Source organism: Aquarana catesbeiana, linkage group LG03, assembly GCF_042186555.1.
Source record: "Aquarana catesbeiana isolate 2022-GZ linkage group LG03, ASM4218655v1, whole genome shotgun sequence".
NCBI lineage: Eukaryota > Metazoa > Chordata > Amphibia > Anura > Ranidae > Aquarana > Aquarana catesbeiana.
Genome location: NC_133326.1, coordinates 299431559 through 299452352, shown reverse-complemented (window position 1 = coordinate 299452352; position 20794 = coordinate 299431559). Strand labels below are relative to the sequence as shown.

The window sequence follows — 20794 nt, the reverse complement described above, 5'->3', positions numbered from 1 at the left end:
ACAAAATGTTCCAATTGTTACTTGTACCTCTGTGCTCCCCATATCTGCCCACTGTATGTTTTGCAAATATTTTCACATTTAGTAATGAACAGCACACTTGTTTTATGGACTTTCTACATTAGTTGCAGTTAGAATTCAGCTTATCACTACCAAAGTGTAATATTTTGCAGCTTACAGTCCTTAGAATCGGTTGCTGCATTTGTTTCCATTTTTCAGTCTATTTTCATAAAGTACAGAACTTTCTTGATGGTATAGCCATAAATTAAGTGTCTTTGTTGCTTTTTGTGAGCTGAGCAAACAGAAAAAACTATCTTTTTTTTTTTTTTTTTTTGTGAAAACTACTAATCTCATTAACCTTCATGTAATGGAAGTGAACAAAGGTAGGCACGTGACATCCATAGCTGCCTTCTTCGATGCAGTGGAATGAGTGACATAGCCGTACGAGGGCAGGAAGTGTGTTATTTACATGGTTAAAAAAATAGATAAAGGTAATGCTGCCACCACATCTAAGGACATGTAAGCTGCAATATATTATAATTCTGTTTTTAAGATTAGGTTTTCTGTGGTAGGGAATTCTCTTTTCACTGCTGTAGGTATGAATAAACTATTGCAGTTGGCATCACATTAGCCTATTCTCCAGAACAGGGCCGGGACAAGGGGTGGACAGAAGGGATTGCTGCCCTGGGCGCAGCATGTATTGTAGGGATGGGGGAGCCACAAGTTCTTTTTACTATAAGGCTGACCTGAGTAGTGATGGCAGATCAATACTTTTGTCAGCCCAGCGCTGGAAGCGGTGAGGAAAGGAAGAGGTGCGGGCTGTGCTCTCTCTCTCCGCCTCCTCCTGAGCTTGTTCATAATGAAAAGAGGGGGGGGGGGGTAATTTGGCTTTTCTGCCCTGGGCACTGGATGATCTTGTCCTGGCACTGTTCCAGAAAACAAAAAATCAGCCAGAACTGTTGTCTGATCTTTGCTGTGCTGACAGTCTTCTAGAGAAACTGTTAGGCCTTTTGCACACGGGCGTAAACAAGGCCATGTTTCTTACTGATCTGAACATGGGTGCTGCATAAGGGTCAATAATACAGCGATAAGTACAGAGACGTAAATTAAAAATAGAAAATTTGAGTGCAGTAATATACGTTATAGGTGTATATTGGGACAGTAGCAGCTAGAAGGGTATGAAGAAGAATTTCACACATGTTACAGTCGCATGTTTTCGCGTGTTTGCACAAGGTCTTTACAGAACATTTTATTTAGGATTTTTCTGTCAACAAGATCCTGAGTATAAACATTAGTAAATTATTACATCCGTGCCCAAGAGGCCTTATTCCTTGCACTGGCTAGTGTATGCTAGCAACCGTTCTCTATTGTAGGAACCTGACAGTTGTCATACACTATTTAGTGGTGTGCTAACCTAACTCTTTTTTTTATACATGGTGTGCGGAAGAATAGATATTGGGTATTTATAAGAATCCCTGGTAGTCACACGTAGGTTTTTGTTCCCATCACCTACAGGTTTTACTAATGTTTACAAAACTACTAAAGGATTTAAAATAATACATTGATCCATGTCCATGCATTTTTTTTTATTTTAATATAATCTGTGTACAAATGTAATTTTTTTTATTACAGGTACTTATATAGAAACGTCAAGTTGCACAGTGCTTTACATATATATCATACATTCACATCAGTCCCTGCCCTCAAGTAGCTTACAATCTAAGGTCCCTAACTCACATTTATACACATACCAGGGCCAATTTAGACAGGAGCTAATTAACCTACCAGCTTGTCTTTGGAGTGTGAGAGGAAACCAGAGTACCCGGAGGAAACCCACGCAGGCACAGGGAGAACATGCAAACTCCAGACAGGTAGTGCTGTGATTGGAATTTGAACCGAGACCCTAGTGCTGCTAGGTGGAAGTGCTAGCCGCTTAGCCACTGTGCTGCCCATGTAATGTGTGTGTGTGTTGTTCAGTGAGACTCCTTGCTTTTTTACTGTAATGAGCTGTCATCCAAAAGTTTGTAATCCTACTGATGAGTTTTTCATCTAATGGTTCTGCCCTGCAGTCCTTTGGTGTAGTCAGTGGTACCTTCTAATCTAAACCTGTTTACAGGTATTACATGTTGGCTGTGATATGTATATGCAAGCTTCATACTGACTTCTCTTGCTATTAAAATGATTTTTGTTTCCCCTGTGCTTATTTTTCAGTCCTATGAAACTGTTGTAGCAATAACCTCTACATAAATCCCTGAGCTGTCATAACCCTTGCATATGACTCATTAGTAAGATTATTGTAATGGTCAGCTGTCTTCCGATTAGAATTTTATTAGAAAAGCTTAGTCAGTATTAAAGCTGACTTGGGGGCACAAAAACAGTCATTTCAATATGTCCCTCAACCACACGGGATATTAATCCTTTGCAATGCCTTTGCCAACCTAGATATTATCTTTAAAATATGCTGTGGAATGGGGCCCAGCGGGTCCTTTTATTTCAAAAGACCTTTCAGGAAGGGCATTCCAGCAACCAAGATGGCAGCCGGAGAAGATCCCCTGTGCTCCATGTCCCATTGAGAAGAGCAGCACGGGCGCGTTTGCGTGCACGCGTGCCAATAGAGAACAGGATGCGACCACAAGTGTGCGTGCGTGCGCGAGCTTGCATGCGTGCCTGGTGACAGCCCTTGGCACCAAAGGGTCTATTTAAACTGGCTCATTCCCCAAGATCAATGCTGTCTGGTCTACAGCGTTTCCTGTCTCTCGTGCTATCCGTTGCCTGTACCAGTTCCTGTTGATCTACCCGGAATCTTTCAGGATTCATCCCGTTTTTCATGTGACCTTGCTGAAACCTGCTTTTCCCAATTCCTTCCCTGTACGAAATGTTGGTCCAACTGAGCCAGTAGTCAATGGGGAGGAAGAATTTGAAGTGGAAGCAATTTTGAATTGCAGGAAGAGGAATAACCAAATTCAGTTCCTGATAAAGTGGAAAGGGTATGGGCCAGAAGAAAACTCTTGGGAACCTGAAGGCAATATTCAAGCCAAAAGACTGATCCAGGCGTTCAAGAGCGCTCATCCTGTTATGTTGGCCTGGTTGTGCATCCTAAGGCTGCTCACTGGGAGGGGGCAGTGTCAGGAAGAGCATGCCAGCAACCAAGATGGCAGACTGAGAAGATCCCCTGTGCTCCATGTCCCATTGAGAAGAGCAACATGGGCGCGTTTGCATGCACGTGTGCCAATACAGAACGGGATGCCACCACAAGTGCGCACGGTAGCACGTGCGTGCGCCTGGTGACAGCCCTTGGGGCCAAAGGGGCTATTTAAACTGGCTCAATCCCCAAGATCAATGCTGTCTGGTCTACAGTGTTTCCTGTGTCTTGTTGCCTGTACCAGTTCCTGTTGACCTACCCGGCTTGCTCCGGACTGCTCCTGTTATCTGCCTGCATCTGACCCTGGCTGGTCTTTGATTGCACTCCTGCCTATTCCTTCTACCACCTTGTTGCCAGCCTGTTGCCAACCCTGCCTGCATCTGACGATGCTTCTGCATCAGCACCTGTTCTGGACTTGTTCTCCGGTGCCTGATTCAGCCTGCATACACCTGCCTGTGCTCCAGTCATTACCAACACCAATTAAAAAAAAGGAGAATTGCGTTAGGTGCATGATAAATGTGAATTTTTTTTTAAAAAGAACCGTGAAGGATATCCTGCAGCCAAGCACTATAACCCCGATATAGGGCACAAAAGATATAAATAAAAATAGGAGTGCAGCACCAGATAATATACCAATAGTACAAAATAAAAATGATGTGTACAATTACCATGTATACAATATGTTAACAATGTATCATTAGTGATCAAAATCAGGTGCAAATAAAAACATCCAAAGGAAAATAGTCCATGTGTGATTACTGCATTCGCAGAAATACGGGCATTTAAACACAAAAAAAGGTGACAAAAACAGTTCATAAGTGAAAGTATCCAAATTAAAAAAATCCCCAATGCGAGACCCTGGGTCTATGTTTTCCACCACTTGTGCTGCCGATCACATTTCAATAAACAATGGAGGCTTACCAGAAAGCCTGTGACCGCCCTTACTCAGGGGTGTCAGAACAGGCTTAGTAGAGCAACAGAAACATCAATGAAGAGCACCTTCTGTGGCACACTCCCAGGAGATGATCGCTATACACCAATGGACGTAAAAAGTTATGTATTATGTATTTTTTGTAGGTACAAAAGACTGGACAAAATTAATTCTCCTGCTATTTTCTGTGATTAGGGCTTGCAGAGACTTCAGTGCTGAGAAAATCTATTTAACCAACAGATCCACATAGGTCAGAAGCGTGTGTGGTGATCCACAGCTTAGGGATGCATTCCTCTGCCAAATCTCAGAAATTCACAATGAACAACAGCTTCTAGCAAACCCGAATGGATGAGTAAGCATGGACGTTCGAATATATATTTATTCTTCATTTACATAATTAAACCTTAACCCAATCCCAGTACAGTAATTAAAATTACTTTACAAGGCAACTTGTATTCAACCGACTGGCTGTATCCACCATCATAATAGACTTCAAGTACATCCATACCTGAGATGGGCCCCACCTTCTCCAAACTTTTAACCGTCACTGCCTTCCTAGACCCTGAGACCCCTGCCAGACACACCCAAGCATGAAACCTTACACTTGGGTGGCCCTCCACACCCACAGGGCACGCTGTATGCCATCCTGAAGGCATAACGTCCATATGTCTATACTAATGGCATTCAGATGAACTCCATCACCCCTCAGATACAACTCGGTGTCCTGCTCTAGTTCCAAATGGTGAACCGCGATGCCCCCATTCCTGATAAAGAACCTGGCCACTGCTTTATTGGCCTAGATCCTTGCCTTATGTGACCTATCAATGGAACGAGACATGCGCCAACATGTCTTGGACACAATGTCTGACCACACTAATATGGTATCCGGAAACAACAACCTCAATCTTAAGAAGTCAAACTTTATATCGCTGACCAATTCCCTCACTGAGCGCATCCCCAAATCATTCCCCCCAGCATGTAAGAGGAGAATGTCAGGGAGTCTATCAAGCCTAGCATATCGGTGAACCTCAGGTAGAACACGAGACCACAACATTTCTGGTATACCAATCCACTGCACCCTGACTTCTCATCTCAAAGTCCAACTGTCGGCCCTCTGGTCTCACATCTGCCCTCTTGGCACCCCAAAATACATATGAGAGCCCGAGGATCCAGACCAAGCATTCCGACGAGCCTGAAAGATAAAATAAGTAAGACTTGCAAAGCAACTGCACTTGCCCCTTCATAACCATACATACACTGAAAACTTACAAAGAACAACATGGGAAATGACATGTTCACCACCTCACCAGCCTTAAAACACAACATTCCCACCCAATGCTAACCTCTCTGTGCTGTAACAGGTGAGGATGAATATATAAGCAGAAATGCTGAGAGACTCCCAGCGATCTGCTGAAAAGCTTGCTCACTCAAACTCCAACAGGACACTTCAGTAGCGGCACCAATTCTAAAGGAATGTAATAAATAATCCCCTGCCTTTATGCCACTTGACAGCAAACATTTACGAAAAACTGAAGTAAACTGATATCTAGATAAAGCAGAATCATCTGCATGTATCAAGAAAGGACCTGATCCCACAGGCCTAGAATTTAACTACTCGTGTACAATTCTCACCGGACAAGCTAAAGATCGAGGAACCACACCCCATTCGACATGAGCCTCTCGCTGATCAGTCTTGGACCTCTGGATCCGCAAGTGAACCTTGTCACCTTGCACTAGCACATCATCAAAAGCCAAACCACCCACACCCCACTTAGAGGCACTTACCAACTCCCCTATGCATAATGCACCGAAAAAGGCCAGAACAAACGCTGTTTTAAAAAGGACTGCTTCATAGGAGGAACAGACGATGGGCGACTGTTCCAAAATACACCCTAGAATTGCAAAGGAAACAGGGCGTCTTGAATCGGGAACCAGTCTATCCTTCCTATATACCTTCATGGCTTTTTTAACCAAAAAGTGTTTGGTAACATCAGAAAATCCTGACAATTTAAACAAAAATGCCAAACCGGCCAGTTTGCGGTTCAGCGACGACACAGAAACCCCTTCTTCAAAGTTAATCCCTATAAAATAAAGCAAAATATGTAACCTATCTTTGTCCCGAAACAACCCCCCACGGAACTTACCAAATCATACCAAGCAAACCAAACTTTTTTTGTATGCCATCCACGTGGAAAAACTTACTCAATTGCGTAGCAAACCAGCTACTGTGGCAAGGCGATGGTCTACAAATGCTCGGGGCAGGGGATTCCATGCCGCCCTGCTTCCGGTGCCAACTGATGGAACTTGTCCCACTGGAATCGAGATAAAGCATCAGCCACAGTGTTAACAATCCACGGCACGGGAACAGCGTAGAAAAAAGAATTAGGTTGCAAACTCTCTAACACCAAATGTCTAAGCAATCGAATAACTGGTGGAGAAGAAGCGGTGATGCTATTGATAGCCTGAACTACCCCTAAATTGAGCACGGAGTTGGATTTTTTTTACAACCCAAGGCCCCATCAATGGTCCCACACAGATCTATCAGCTTGTCGAGCAGTAAAGGACATTCCATTGTCATAGTATCAATAACTATGCCCAGAAAACTAAATTCCGTACAAGGACCTTCAGTTTTGTCAGGTGTCAGGGGCACCCCAAAATAGGAAAATGTGCTGTATCGTAGTCAACGTCATGCAAGTCAAATCCCCAGGAGGACCAATCACCAAAAAGTCATCCAGATAATGGAGAATAGAAGACCAACCCAAAACATCCTTAACCCATTCCAGGAAAGAGCTAAACGTTTCAAACAGTGAGTATGAAATTGGGCAACCCATGAGCAAACAGTGATCTACAAAATACTCATCTTGCCGAAAACAACCCAGCAAATGAAAACTACTTGTGTGTACCGGCAGCAGGCGAAAGGCAGCCTCAATGTCTGTCTTGGCCATAAGGGGACCCAGTCCAAACCCACAAACCCAGGCCACAGCTTTGTCATAGGATGCATATGACACCGCACACAGCACAGGGTCAATTGACTGAACCACCTTGAGGATGAGAAAGATGGTGGATAAGCCTAAACATATTGGGTTCCATTTTTGGAACCACACCTAAAGGGGACACCACCAAATCCACTCATGGAGGAGAAGAAAAGGGACCCGACATCCGACCCAAAGAAACTTCCTTGTGGAGTTTCTCGGAAACCACAGTGGAATGTAGCTTAGATGACCCTAAATTACCAGACACCAGGGGGACAACAGACAAGGTGCAAGGGATCCATAAACCTTCAGAAAACCCACTAAACAAGAACCTAGCTGCTTCTTTTTAGGACGGCTCCCCTTCAGACCGTCGGGCTCCGGCAGATGACGTCATCCTTGGGAGACGCTCTATGTCCACTCATGTTCTTCCGATCCTGCCGAGCACTCTTTTCACATGGGCCGGGCAGCAGCTGCCGCCAACAGGTCCTGTGAAGAGGTAGGCACGACGGAGGATCTCCTGGAACCTCAGTTTCTCCCGCGGATAGTCCCAGCCAACCCCGGTAACTGGCCGGCACCAGTAGCTGCCACATTCCTACGCTGAGCCACACTCACATCAGGCCAGGGGCCTGTAGAGTCAGCCGCATGGTCCTGAGTCTCAGCAGGTTGGGCAGTGGAGCAGGTGGTGGAATGAAAGCTCCAACCCGGGTCCTGCCTCAGATGGGGATTCCTCCCAGCCCCCACAGTTTGCGAGGAAGGCTTCCTCTTAGCCGCTGGAGCCGAAGGGTCCCTTGTGGGGCTCCCAGTGCGACGGCAGACCCTAGGGGTAGACTCAGGGCTCAGGCACTCAGGAGGCCTTGACCTCCTAGCATGCAGACGATCGGTGGCAGGAGATACAGGTACCTGCCTGGACCCCTGCAGCATCCCTGACAGTTGTGCCTGTAGCCACTGCTGTGGCACAAATCTGCGTGATCATACCTTCCAGGTCACTCATCTTACTCTCTTTTCTTTAGCAACAGACCAAGACGTTAGTTCCATGCTGTCCAAACTCCGAATGTCTTTAAGGAACTATACCACCCCTTTTACTCCTCCACAGGCTACACCCTGCCCCACCCTTGCCTACTCCAATCAAATGGGCCCCTTAACGTTAAACAACAACTAAATTATTTAACCTATGCTTTTCTCAATCCTATCCTGCCCAACCCAGTCATGTCGGGCCTTCCGCCTAAGCTGCCCTACAGCTCCAGGCATTATTCTTTCATGCAAAAGGCATCACAGACCATGCAGTGTGTATCTATGGTAATGTAATCAGAGGAAGTGTTATCTCTCTGTGTATGTGTATGTAGTTGTATCCTCGTGTTCCTGTTCCATGATAAAGACATGCTGTAAGATATGTTCTGCTATTTCTCCATAAAAGCAAAACTATTGTTTCAGCGCAAAATTTCAATACCCTGCTAACAAGTTATGGGTCCAGCGTACCCACCAGGCACTGGAAAGAATTTTGCAAGTCTGTGAGTACTGTATTCAAGCTTCCTGACTTGCATTACACCACAAGGCAAGCAGAGTATCATTGTAAAGAAAATGCACAATTCACAATAATAAGCAATTCCTCCCGAAAGGAAAACTGGTTGATCACCCATACAGGCTCATCACCACAGACCAGCAAGCCAATATAGTCTCTAATGACCTACACAGCAAATGTATTCACTTATGGCACAGGCAGCTGGGGCACAGAAGTCCAGAAGCTATACAGGGCATTATAAAGAGGTTTATCAGAAGATTTGACAATAGCGCCTTGCAAAGTGTTGATGAAATGCAAGTGCCGTATTGAAGCAAAAGCCACATGTGCTCCCTTTCCACAGGCATCTCAAAGAAAAACTACCCACCCCCTGCAGCTCATACACAGTGAAATATGCGGTCTAATGAAAACTTCCATATCAGGCGGGAACAAATATCTTCTGACTTCTAATCATTGATGATTATTCCAGGTACACAACTACTTATCTGATGAAACACAAGAATGAAACATCAGAGAAACTTCAAGAGTTTGTTGCCATGGCTAGCAACAAATTCCAATGCAAACCAGGAATAATACGCACCGACAATAAGGGAGAATACATAAGCAAAGAAGTGGCCTCATACCTGAAGAGAAATGGTGTAGCAGAAAGGAAAAATCGCACTCTTAGTGGCCAGGTGCATGTTGTCAGATGCCAACCTACCTCACAAGTACTGGGGAGAAGCAGTTATGACTGCAACCTACCTACAGAACAGACTACCCTCAAAAGCCATTAAAAGTACTCCATTCGAAATGTGACATGGATCAAAGCCTAGTATAGGGCACAGCAGAGTGTTTGAATGTAAAGCATATGCCTATATTTCAAGTGTAAAGCGATCCAAGCTGGAGAACAGAGCCACAGAGGGCATTCTAGTAGGCTACAGCGAGCAAACTAAGTGTTACAAAATCCTACAGCCAAAGACTGACAGAGTGACAATAAGCAATAGTGTTTATTTTGATGAGGGCCATCTTTAGAAACGCCAATCCCTGAAAGCTGTGAAGTGAATATGTCCAGCAAAACATAAGTAAAGATCGCCCGAACGAACCTGTGCAAAAGTCAAAACAAGAGGTGGTATCAGATCCTGCTAAACTGCCTGAAGTCAGAAGATCCACTTGGACTACAAAGGGAATACCGCAAGCTGTCATACACTGTCAAAACACACAGCATGCTTGAACCAACATCCTGGGAAGACATAGAAAAACAGCCAAAACCTGACACAAAAAAAATGGAGAAAAGCAGCAGAAGAAGAATTAAAGTCACTTCAAGAAAATAAAGCCTGAACACTAACAGAGCTCCCTTCTAACCGCAAAACTATAGGAAGTCAGTGGACTTTGAAAGTAAAGTCAGATGCAGAAGGGAATATCCACAAATACAAAGCCAGACTTGTTGCCAAGGGCAGTGGCATAGCGTGGGGGGTGCGGAAGGGGCCGTGGCCCCGGGCGCAACATTTAGGGGGGCGAAATCCCGCGCCAGGCAGTGTGTGTCACTGCCGGCTCCGTTCCCCTAATGTTTACTTCCTGTGTCCCTGAGCTCATTTGCGGCTGGCGCCCTCTGATTAGGTGAATTAGGTCATGTGCGGCGGCGGGGCTGGCCAATCTCTGATAGCGGCGGGGCTGGCCAATCCGTGATGGCGGCGGGGCCGGCCAATCCGTGATGGCAGCGGGGCCGGCCAATCCGTGATGGGGGCGGGGCCGGCCAATCCGTGATGGCGGCCGGGCCGGCCAATCCGTGATCACCTTTGCTCCTGACTGGAGTCCACCCCATTGTGAACACCGCTGCTGCCTTCACCTCCTCCAGGCTCCCTCCTCTCTTCCGGACTGATGGAAGACACAAGCTGCAGGTGAGGGGGTGGATACGGTCTGGGGAGAGAGGGAGCAGCCAGTCAGAGAGATAAGACAAGCAGTTATATTCAGTATAAATTTAAAAAAATTCTGGTGTCAGGTCAGTATAAGTGCAGTGTAGTGTAGTAATCAGTGTAGTGTAGTGGAAAGTGTAGTATAATGGTCAGTGTAGTGGAAAGTGTAGTATAATGGCTAATATAGTGGACAGTGTAGTAGTCAGTGCAGTGTAGTGTAGTGTACAGTGTAATGGTCAGTGTAGTGTAGTGGTCAGTGCAGTGGTCAGTGCAGTGATCAGTGTAGGGCTGCAGTGGTCAGTGTAGTGTAGTGGTCAGTGCAGTGGTCAGTGTAGGGCTGCAGTGGTCAGTGTAGTGCAGTGGTCAGTGTAGTAGAGTGATCAGTGCAGTGGTCAGTGTAGTGAAGTGGACAGTGCAGTGGTCAGTGTAATGGTCAGTGCAGTGGACAGTGTAGTGTAGTGGTCAGTGTAATGGTCAGTGCAGTGGACAGTGTAGTGTAGTGGTCAGTGCAGTGGACAGTGTAGTGTAGTGGTCTGTGCAGTATAGTGATCAGTGCAGTGGTCAGTGTAGTGCAGTGGTCAGTGTAGTGTAGTGGTCTGTGCAGTGGACAGTGTAGTGGTCAGTGTAGTGTAGTGGTCAGTGTAGTGTAGTGGTCTGTGCAGTGGACAGTGTAGTGGTCAGTGTAGTGTAGTGGTCTGTGCAGTATAGTGATCAGTGCAGTGGTCAGTGTAGTGTAGTGGTCAGTGTAGTTGTCTGTGCAGTATAGTGATCAGTGCAGTGGTCAGTGTAGTGAAGTGGACATTGCAGTGGTCAGTGCAGTGGTCAGTGTAGTGGACAGTGTAATGTAGTGGACAGCGTAGGTCAGTTTAGTGTAGTGGACAGTGTAGGAATTGGGTAGTGTAGTGGTCAGGATAGTGGACAGGTAGGTCAGTGTAGTGACCAGTATAGGAAGCAGGTAGGTTAGTGTAGTGGTCAGGTAGGTCAGTGCAGGAATCAGGTAGGTCAGTGCAGTGGTCAGGTAGGTCAGTGTAGAAATCAGGTAGGTAGGTTAGTGTAGTGGTCAGTGCAGTGGACAGTGTAGTGTAGTGGTTAGTGCAGTTTAGTGGCCTGTGCAGTGTAGTGATCAGTGTAGTGACAGTGTAGAAATCGGGTAGTGTAGTGGTCAGGATAGTGGACAGGTAGGTCAGTGTAGTGGCCAGTATAGGAAGCAGGTAGGTTAGTGTAGTGGTCATGTAGGTCAGTGCAGGAATCAGGTAGGTCAGTGTAGGAATCAGGTAGGTAGGTTAGTGTAGTGGTCAGTGTAGGAATCAGGCTGGTCAGTACTATTGTAGGAAGGGAAGGGACTTGGGGAGTGCTAAAAGTCTGCAGGTTAGGGGGCACAAATTACTTGCCTTGCCCCGGGCCCTGACAACCCACGCTACGCCACTGGCCAAGGGTTACTCCCAAAAATTTGGTGAAGATTACGATGAAACATTCGCTCCCATCATAAAACACTCCACCATAAAAAGCGCTCTGAGCGTTGCAGCCGGGAAGGGCATGCAAGTAAAACACCTAGATGTTAAAATTGCTTTCCTACATGGAGCAACCACCAGGGTTTGAGCAAAGAGACAATCTCATGTGTAAACTTCAGAAGAGCATCTACAGTCTTAAGCAATCTGCAAGGATGTGGAATAAGAAAGTGAATGAAGTGCTTACCAAAGAGGGATGCTCAAGAAGTAAAGCAGACCCCTGTCTCTACTCCAGGAATCAAGAAGACAGATATACATCCTTATCTATGTTGATGACATTATAACCTGTTTTGAACAAGAAGGGGATTATAATCAGATAGTTCACAAGCTAAATAATTTTTTTTTAAATCAAAGAGCTAGGAGCTAGGAAACCTTTGCTTCTATCTGGGAATCCAAATAGAGAGGGAAGAGGATGGAAGTTATCTTCTCAACCGATCTCAGAAAATTTCTGAAATCTTGGAACAATTCCATATGCAAGATGCAAAGGAAGTGAAAACTCCTATGGAACCAGGCTTTAAAAAGATCAATGAAGCAGAAAACTTGCTACCCAGCAATGACCTGTATCTCAGAGCAATCGGTAAGCTGCTATATGTTGCCACTGTGACAAGACCAGACATAGCCACAGCAGTGGGCATACTATGCAGGAAAGTTTCAGCACCCTGTCAGCGTGACTGGAACGCAGTGAAGAGAGTGATGCAATACCTCAAAGGAACAATTCAGATGAAGTTACAGTTATCAGCAACATCACATCCAAAACTGGTCGGATATGTGGATGCTGATTGGGCCAGTGACTGCACAGACCACAAACCCACAATTGGATTCATCTTCCAGTATGGGGAAGGAACCATAAGTTGGTCTAGTTGAAAGCAAACAACTGTCGATCTAACTTCAACTGAAGCAGAGTACATTGCAGCAGCACACGCTTGTCAAGAAGCTCTATGGATTTGTCAACTTTTTGAGGACATTGGGATAGACATGTCAAAACCAATTCCCATTTTTGAAGACAACCGGGGATGTATAAAGCTTACGCAATCAGAAAGGGTCAATCCTCGGACCAAACACGTCGACGTCAAGTATGACCTACTGAGGGACAATCAAGAGCAAGGTGTTATTGACATTCAATATTGCCCGTCAGAGGAGATGACTGCCGAAGAAGATGAATGTAATTTGACAAAGCACATGCTGTTGAAAAGGGGTGTTAGAAGAAAAACAGCAAGTAATGCAGGTCGCTTTCTATACTGTGAACTATATACTGTATGCATTATACCTATCTATGCATCAGGTGGCACTGTAGAGTGTATCTATGGTAATGTACTGGAGGAAGTGTTACTCCTCTGTGTATGTAGTTGTATCCTCCTTTGTTCCTGTTCTATGATAAAGACATGCTGTAAGTTATGTTCTGCTATTTCTCCATAAAAGCAAAGCTATTGCTGCAAACAAGAAGCTTCCAGCGCATAATTTTAATACCCTGCAAACAAATATGGGTGTAGGATACCAGTAAAAACTATTTTAGTTACCTGATCTCCTTTTCCCCAGCAGCTGGCACTGTCCTCTGGTCCTCTTTGCCCCTGCGTGCATTCTCATGTGCAATGCAGCGTTATGGACCATGCACTGCACTTGATGATGTAAGTAACTACCGGAGCTTAGGGGAGAAAAGGCTGAAGGGACCAGTCTAGCAGTGGGTAGGGAGCCTGTGAGGGTTGGAATAAGTAAAAATGAATTTTCTAGTACTCTAAACCTAAATGAGCCTTGCAGTGTCGGGAAGGCTTAACGGAAATGGAAGGTTTTTGTTTTTCAGTTCAGCTTTAATGCAATCTATATGATAAACATTTTATCAGCAACATCTACATTGTATGTTGTCACTTAAAAAAAAAAAAAAAAAAAAAGTTTAAATGGGCTCAAAGTCATCATAGTTTCCTTTTAAGGCTCCATGCACACTGGACGTTAAAATAAGGTTATAAAAACACCAATAGCTTTGCAGTGAATCTTTAACGTTTTTGCAATAGCGTTTATTAACTTTTTTTTTTATCAATGGATCAAAAATGTTAAACGCTGGTGAGCCACGTTTTTGGGCGTTTATCGATATTTATGAGCGTTTGGCGTTTTTTGTGGTCAGAAAAAATGACTCCTGAACGCTATTTTGTGGCATTCAGAAAACAGCCCATAAACTCCACTGCTGATAAAAGTTCAAAAACGTCCATGTGTGCATGGACATATAGGATAACATAGAGTGGAGTTTATGGGCTGTTAAAAAAAAATGCCCAAACTCCAAAAAACGGCTGTTTATGAGCTCCAGTGTGCATGGAGCCTAAGTCTGTGGGTTAAACACATTTCTCCTGTTCACTAAACAGTTAAATAAAGTATCCCAAAATATAGTATACTATATCCAAAGGACAACTAAAACCTCATACATGTGAGAAGTTCTAGTAATCCTTCCAGCAGAGGTGTAAGCCTAAAGCAGTCTTACATACACAATCCAGTAGGAACATATACACGGCTCTATTTATAATATCGTTTGCTGTATGAGTGCCTCAAGTATTCACGCAACTTTCACAAATATTCACTGTAATGTGTGTTATATATTTATTCCCTATGATTGTCATCTACATTTAGGTGTCATATATGTGTTTTTTACTGATTGAGTTGTTTAAAGTGAAACTGAAGTTCCGCTGTAAGAGACCGCGAGCATGCAGTCTTTTATTGCAGAAGAGACAAGCACTCTTCTGCAATAAAATGCTCCTACCTGCCTGCTCACTGTCTTCTCTGGTGATGTAAACTGATCTGTGCATGCGCAGCTCGGCTTACATTGCTGGGCTAGTCTCTGAGTGCCAGGATGACATCATTTCCTGCCAGCCAATGAAGAGGCCCAAAGGCACTCAGAAGAAGGTGCTGGCCCTGGCAAGGAACTGTTGGACGGGTACTTGTGACCACTAGATGGAGCTGACAAACATAGGAAATAAACACGTGACTGTGCGAATGACATTTGCACATCCCCAAAACTCATTAAACTACAAGAAATCTGAACAACTTTAATTATTTTCATAATGTAAGATCCTCTTTAGCTTGTCAGTGCTACAGTCATTGTTAAATGATCTCTTACATAGACAACATATCAAGTCTATGACTTCACTTACCTTTAGAAATACCTACATGAAAGATAAGATATAGTATGAATCCGGGAGAAATAGTAGAAAAGAACCTCTATTTTACATTTCATATTATCCTTTTTGTGCTTGTCAGCATCGATATGTAAAATACAATATGTCAAGTTCACTAAACTCAAACCGTAGACCAATTATAGTCTGTCCTTCAGGAAAAGTGCTAACACCATTTTATTCCCCTCACTTCCAGTGACACCCATTCTATTCAAGGTGACAGCTTGTCCACTTCACTGCATAATACAGTATAGAAAAAGCTTAGTTCAACATTGTTTATTTGTTCATGAGCCAGAAAGCATTTTAGTTGTAATAAATCAAGTTTGCCTAGTGTTTTTAAGCTTCTATATATAATGTAAATGATGAAAATGATCATGTTTAGTAACATGCTTGGTAATGCTTCGTTATTATACAATCAGTCGGTTTAGAGCATATGTTTCCATATGCCCCTTCAGTAATGGAGTAAGTAGGTGAGAAATCAATTTGCATGTGTCAGAACTCGTGGCAAATTCTGCTGACTGACATCACAGCGACATTCACAGACTGGTGACCAGAGGTTCTGCAACACATGGCATTTGTTAAGCAGGTCTGCATTTGTTGTCACATTGCAATCTGTCCCTTAGGAGCTCCAGCAGGGACTCAGGAAAGGCAGTACTTTCTCCACCTGCTTAGTAAGACCCAACCGTGCATGAGTGCCACACATCTTTACCGGTCATCCAGCCTCACAGGCCATGGCGTCTTTCTGGTGATCCAGATCACCCTGAGCTGTGAGCTCACTATACAGCCCATACTGGTACAGTTTCTTGCCTGAAGCATCTGCTCACTGGGTTTCCCATTGTACTGAGGATGGATTTGAGGTAAAAGCCCCGTACCTGGCAGGATTTGGGAGGAGAGCTCTGTACTAGGGGGGTTGGGGGGAGGACTCGCATACTCCTTAGTGCTGCACCCTATGTGACATGCACTCCTGGACCCTGCACCTTGCGCAATACATGCTCCTGAGCCCCGCACACTGTGCAATACCCACTACTGAACCTTTCACCCTGTGCAGTATGTGCTCCTGTGCCCTGCACCCTATGCAATATGCGCTCCTGTGCAATTTGCGATCCTGTGCCCTGCACCCTGTGTAATATGCACTGCTGGGCCCTGCACCCTGTGAAATGCACACTCCTTAGTCCTGTGCAATATGCACTGCAACCTGTGCAATGTGCACTCCTGAGCCCGGCACCATGTGCAATATGCACTCTTAAGCCCTGCACCCTGTGCAATACCCACTCCTGAGCCCTCCACCCTGTGCAATATGCACTCCTGAGCCGTGCGCCCTGTGCAATACCCACTCCTGAGCCCTGCACCCTGTGCAATAAGCACTCCTGATCACTGTGCAACACACACAGTCCTGAACTCTGCACCTTATGTGACACACACTTCTGAGCCCAACACAATAATGGAAGGGACTAACCTTTTCAAGCATCAGTCCATCCTCTATTTATTGATCCTGTTTCATTCATAGATGCTATAGTACAACAGTTGGGCGCTATTGATAAGTGCATCTCACAGCTCCGTTGGCTCCCCCCTGCACCGAAAAATTATGATTTAAGGGGTAGGGGGAGGGGATTGATGGAGGAGAATAATAGAGGAGATGGCAGCACAAGGGACACATCCTATTGACTGTAGGTAAAATCCCTTGTGTGTAAGTCCCTAGGCTAGTGTGTCTTGGAATGCTTTGTAGTTGGATAGTGTATAGCCATCAGGTCCAGGAGGTTCACCTGTATTCATGCCTTTAACTGTTCTATTAAATTCATTGATTGTGATAGGAGTCTCCGAAAGAGACTGAAACTGGTACGAAAATATTTTTTTTTCTGATGTATGCATTCCTATTGTAACACATCCAACCTATACTTTGATATGTCCAATTCAATATTAAACAGCCAGTGTGCAAACCGCTATCTATTTTCATGTAACTTTCAAGTAAAGTAGGACATGCTTAGGATTCATGATTTGGGATTCTTTGTGCACACAAATTACACCTGAAAAGTACACCAATCAAATCGGATAAGAATACATCTAGTGCTTTACCCTGATATTTCTCTCTAATGTCTTTATCTCTCTCTTCACTGTTACAAATACTACACAGTGGTGGTGTTTCTGGCACTAGACGAAGAAATGTTTCTGCGTATTCCTTTTAGGGCACAAAAGACCTAAATACATTCTGAAGCCAAACTGGAGTATATAGTAGCAGCATATTGGTGATATTAAATTGGTTTTCTTCTGAACTGTCTGCAGGCAGTATACTAAAATAGAATTCTAGATGTCCCCTGCCCAGATATTGAACTCGGCAACTACATCCCTGTAGGTCTTCTCTCTGATGAAGCCTGTTTTGAAGTTGACCTTTAAACAACGTTAAATTGGTAGGTTAAAAGTAGAAGTGACACATACCATGGAATGTATTTCATGGGCTTTCCTGGATAAGCAAATATTGTCTAAATATTGTTTATTCCTACTTAAATCTTGGACGCACGCTCAATGGTATACAGTGTATTAGTTACTGCCACCTTTTGAAGCAAAGGAATGGTAATCTTCTTCCTCTTGTGCCTAGTTTGTCAAAAGATTTAACTTAAAGCTAAGCGCTGGCCAGATATAAAAGAGACACATTTATGCAGCTAGGTATATAATAATACATAACATCATTTTTTTTTCTAAATGCAACTAGTGTCATTTTACTAGATTTGACTTAGTATCAGCCTCTTTAAACCCCCTGTACAGTAGAACTCAGGGGGCAGGGCTATGAGCCAATTGGATGTTTTGCACGCAAATGTGGTAACCAGAAACATGCTGATTTGAGGTGAGAGCAGGGTGAGTAGAGAGATGACCTTTTCAGTGTGGCTTGCCTTCCATTTCCAATCAGTATGCTGAGTGTGAAGATAGAGCACCACTGACTCTTTCTACAGTCAATAATTGTAACAGAAAATCACGCCACACCAAAACAAATTTATAGTAGTGCCTTCTGCCTAGCTGTGCTACGTGGGAGGGCTGGCCGGCCATATACGGCTTGAATCTCCACTGGTTCAGCATGAATTGGCTGAGATTCTAACCGTTAATGGGCAGGCTGAATGTACTTGGGTAGAACCAGCCTGTCGTATTCTCTTGTGATTATTGCTGATGCCTGCTATAGCTGCTAGCGATAATCACTGTCTTCTCCCGGCGGGGACGGCTTCCCCCGCCCTCCCCCACCTCCCCGCCAGGAGAAGACAATTGCTGATTCCCATCAGCACTGCCTGTGTTGGGAGAATCATGAAAATGTTTGCAGGAAAGAAATTTGCACCTTGTATGGCCTACTTTAATCTCAGAACTCAACGGACATACTGATCCTTTGGTAAGTATCTTAACCTCTCTTTATAGTATTTCATGTCCAGTTTGCCTGGAATTCAGCTTTATTGCTTTAAAAAAAACATACTTATAAATGACATACTAAATAAATGCGTAAACTAATGAAATGACTGATATTCTTATTTGACTTTCTATCTGTTCTATTGTTTTGCTTTTAGGTGTCCAGGCTAGCTGGAGTTTTAATGAAGTATGGTGTCAAGAAAGGAGACAGGGTTGTCATATATATGCCAATGATACCACAGGCAATGTATACAATGCTGGCATGTGCAAGAATTGGAGCTATACACAGCTTAATATTTGGAGGATTTGCGCCAAAGGAGTTATCAGTGCGCATTGACCATGCAAAGGTAACAATTGTATTCAGTATGTCAATATCTGTTTTAAAACCATTAGAGCCCATTCACACAGGGACGGTCGCCTGACAAGTCGCCTCCCGTTCTGTACAATGGAACCGTTCTAATTGCGTCGCTCCGACTTAGAAAAAGGTTCCTGTATGACTTTGGGGGCGACTTGGGGCGACTTGCATAGACTTCTATACAGAAGTCGTTTTGCAAGTCGCCGCAGAAGTCGTTTGCAGGTCGCCTCGCTGAGGCGACCTGCAAGTCGTGTTGCCCCTGTGTGAACCGGGTCTAAGTGTTAAACTGATCTGTTGGATATCAGAGATTAGGTTTGATTTTTGTAGTGGAATCATATTGAGGACATACAGGAGATATCAGTGACAATAAAACATGCATATACATAAAACCATAGAAGTAGAAACTTTATCACAGACGTACCAAAAAAATGCCTGTTGATTCACTGAGTCATCACAACAGTGACCGCAAGGCATGGTCTGAGATTTTAATCAGACAAAGCTCTCTTCTGCTGTGCTGTCTCTTTAGGTAACCCACAGAGCTTTGGGGACCTTTGTCATGCAAAGGTTTCTGTTCACACCTGTGCAGGTGCGACTGTGACTGCACATTTTTGCGCATTGCGTTTAGGGCAGCCCATATAGTGAAATGGGCTCTGAGCACAAGTGAAAGGACATTGTTTTTTTTTTTTTTTAAAACCAGCATCGCCAAAACAAATTATATCTTGCTACCATCCATTTTGGCACATGATTTTGTACATGCTTTAGCAAGGTGAATAAGGGTGCAATTTAGAAAGCCTCTGTAAAAGCCCGAAAAAACAATGTGTCAGTTTTTGTGCATTGTGTGATGCACAAAATTGTGTGCTTTCCCACAAACTGTGAACCTAGCCTTAAACATTTACTTTTAACTGAATATGCTTTTTAAATCAAAAAATTAAACTGACTCAACAATTACAGGAAGATCATCAGCACCCTTTTTGGACCTGTGCGTTGCAGTAATGCAATATACATGGAGCAGCATGATGCAGCTTCTTTCAGTTTGAAAGTTAACCCAATGCACCTTGCCAGTGAAGGTCAACGCACATGCATTTCAGTGCAACACAAAAAGGAGGTGTGGACCATCTGTGTCTTGTGGTTCTTTATGTTCTTAACCGAAAGCAGCTGACTGTATGAAAGGGTTCTAAAGAGACACTGCTCTTATATTCAGTTTAAACACTGGTTTGGAATATGGAGATTATATGTGTATGTGTATATATATATATATATATATATATATGAGAGAGAGAGAGATTTTCACCATTTGTGCTGTGCCTCTGTTAACTCCAGTCTTTGCTCTTTTGCAGAGATGGGGGCAATGCTAACATTTTCGTAATCCAACATTTTCAGCTGTGTATGATGCTCACCGTGGCTTTCCCTTCTCCAGCTGTTTATTACTAGCAAGTTAGCAAGACCCTGCAGCTGGGACATGAAAGAAATATTGCAGCTACGGAAGGGGGGTAGCTGGTAGTCATGTACCCAACACATCTGATCTGTAGGACACTGAGGATGACCGTGTCTCTTTAGGCTGCTATGAATGTAATGTGTCAAAAATGTACTTGCTATAGCTTGCTATGTCAAATTGAATTTACATTCTCCATAACTGTTCACTTATTGAGTCTGTTTATCATGACCCTGTTTCTTACGGTAATAGTTGCCACAATCCCTACTAAGTAGAAATGAAATGTATATGTTTCTGCAGCCAAAGTTAATTGTGACAGCATCCTTTGGCATCGAACCTGGCAGGAAAGTGGAGTACATCCCGCTTGTGGAGAGAGCACTGGAACTGACACAGCACAAACCAGAGAAAATTCTTATTTATAGCAGACCCAAAATGGTGAGTAGCAATATCACACCTGATTTTTCTTTCCCGTTTTTTTTTTTTTTTTTTTCTTTTTTTTTGTAGAGGTGC

General features: G+C 43.9%; 1 protein-coding gene across 2 annotated transcripts in view; it reads left to right on the top strand.

The window, feature by feature from the left end:
- The window catches only part of ACSS3 (acyl-CoA synthetase short chain family member 3), a 219335-nt gene that overhangs the window by 64673 nt on the left and 133868 nt on the right, over positions 1 to 20794 (top strand). For both annotated transcript variants that reach the window (XM_073620242.1, XM_073620243.1), the window contains exons 4-5: positions 18656 to 18844; positions 20585 to 20719. In XM_073620242.1, coding sequence (XP_073476343.1) covers positions 18656 to 18844; positions 20585 to 20719 — 324 coding nt within the window. The remainder of the gene's footprint in view (positions 1 to 18655; positions 18845 to 20584; positions 20720 to 20794) is intronic.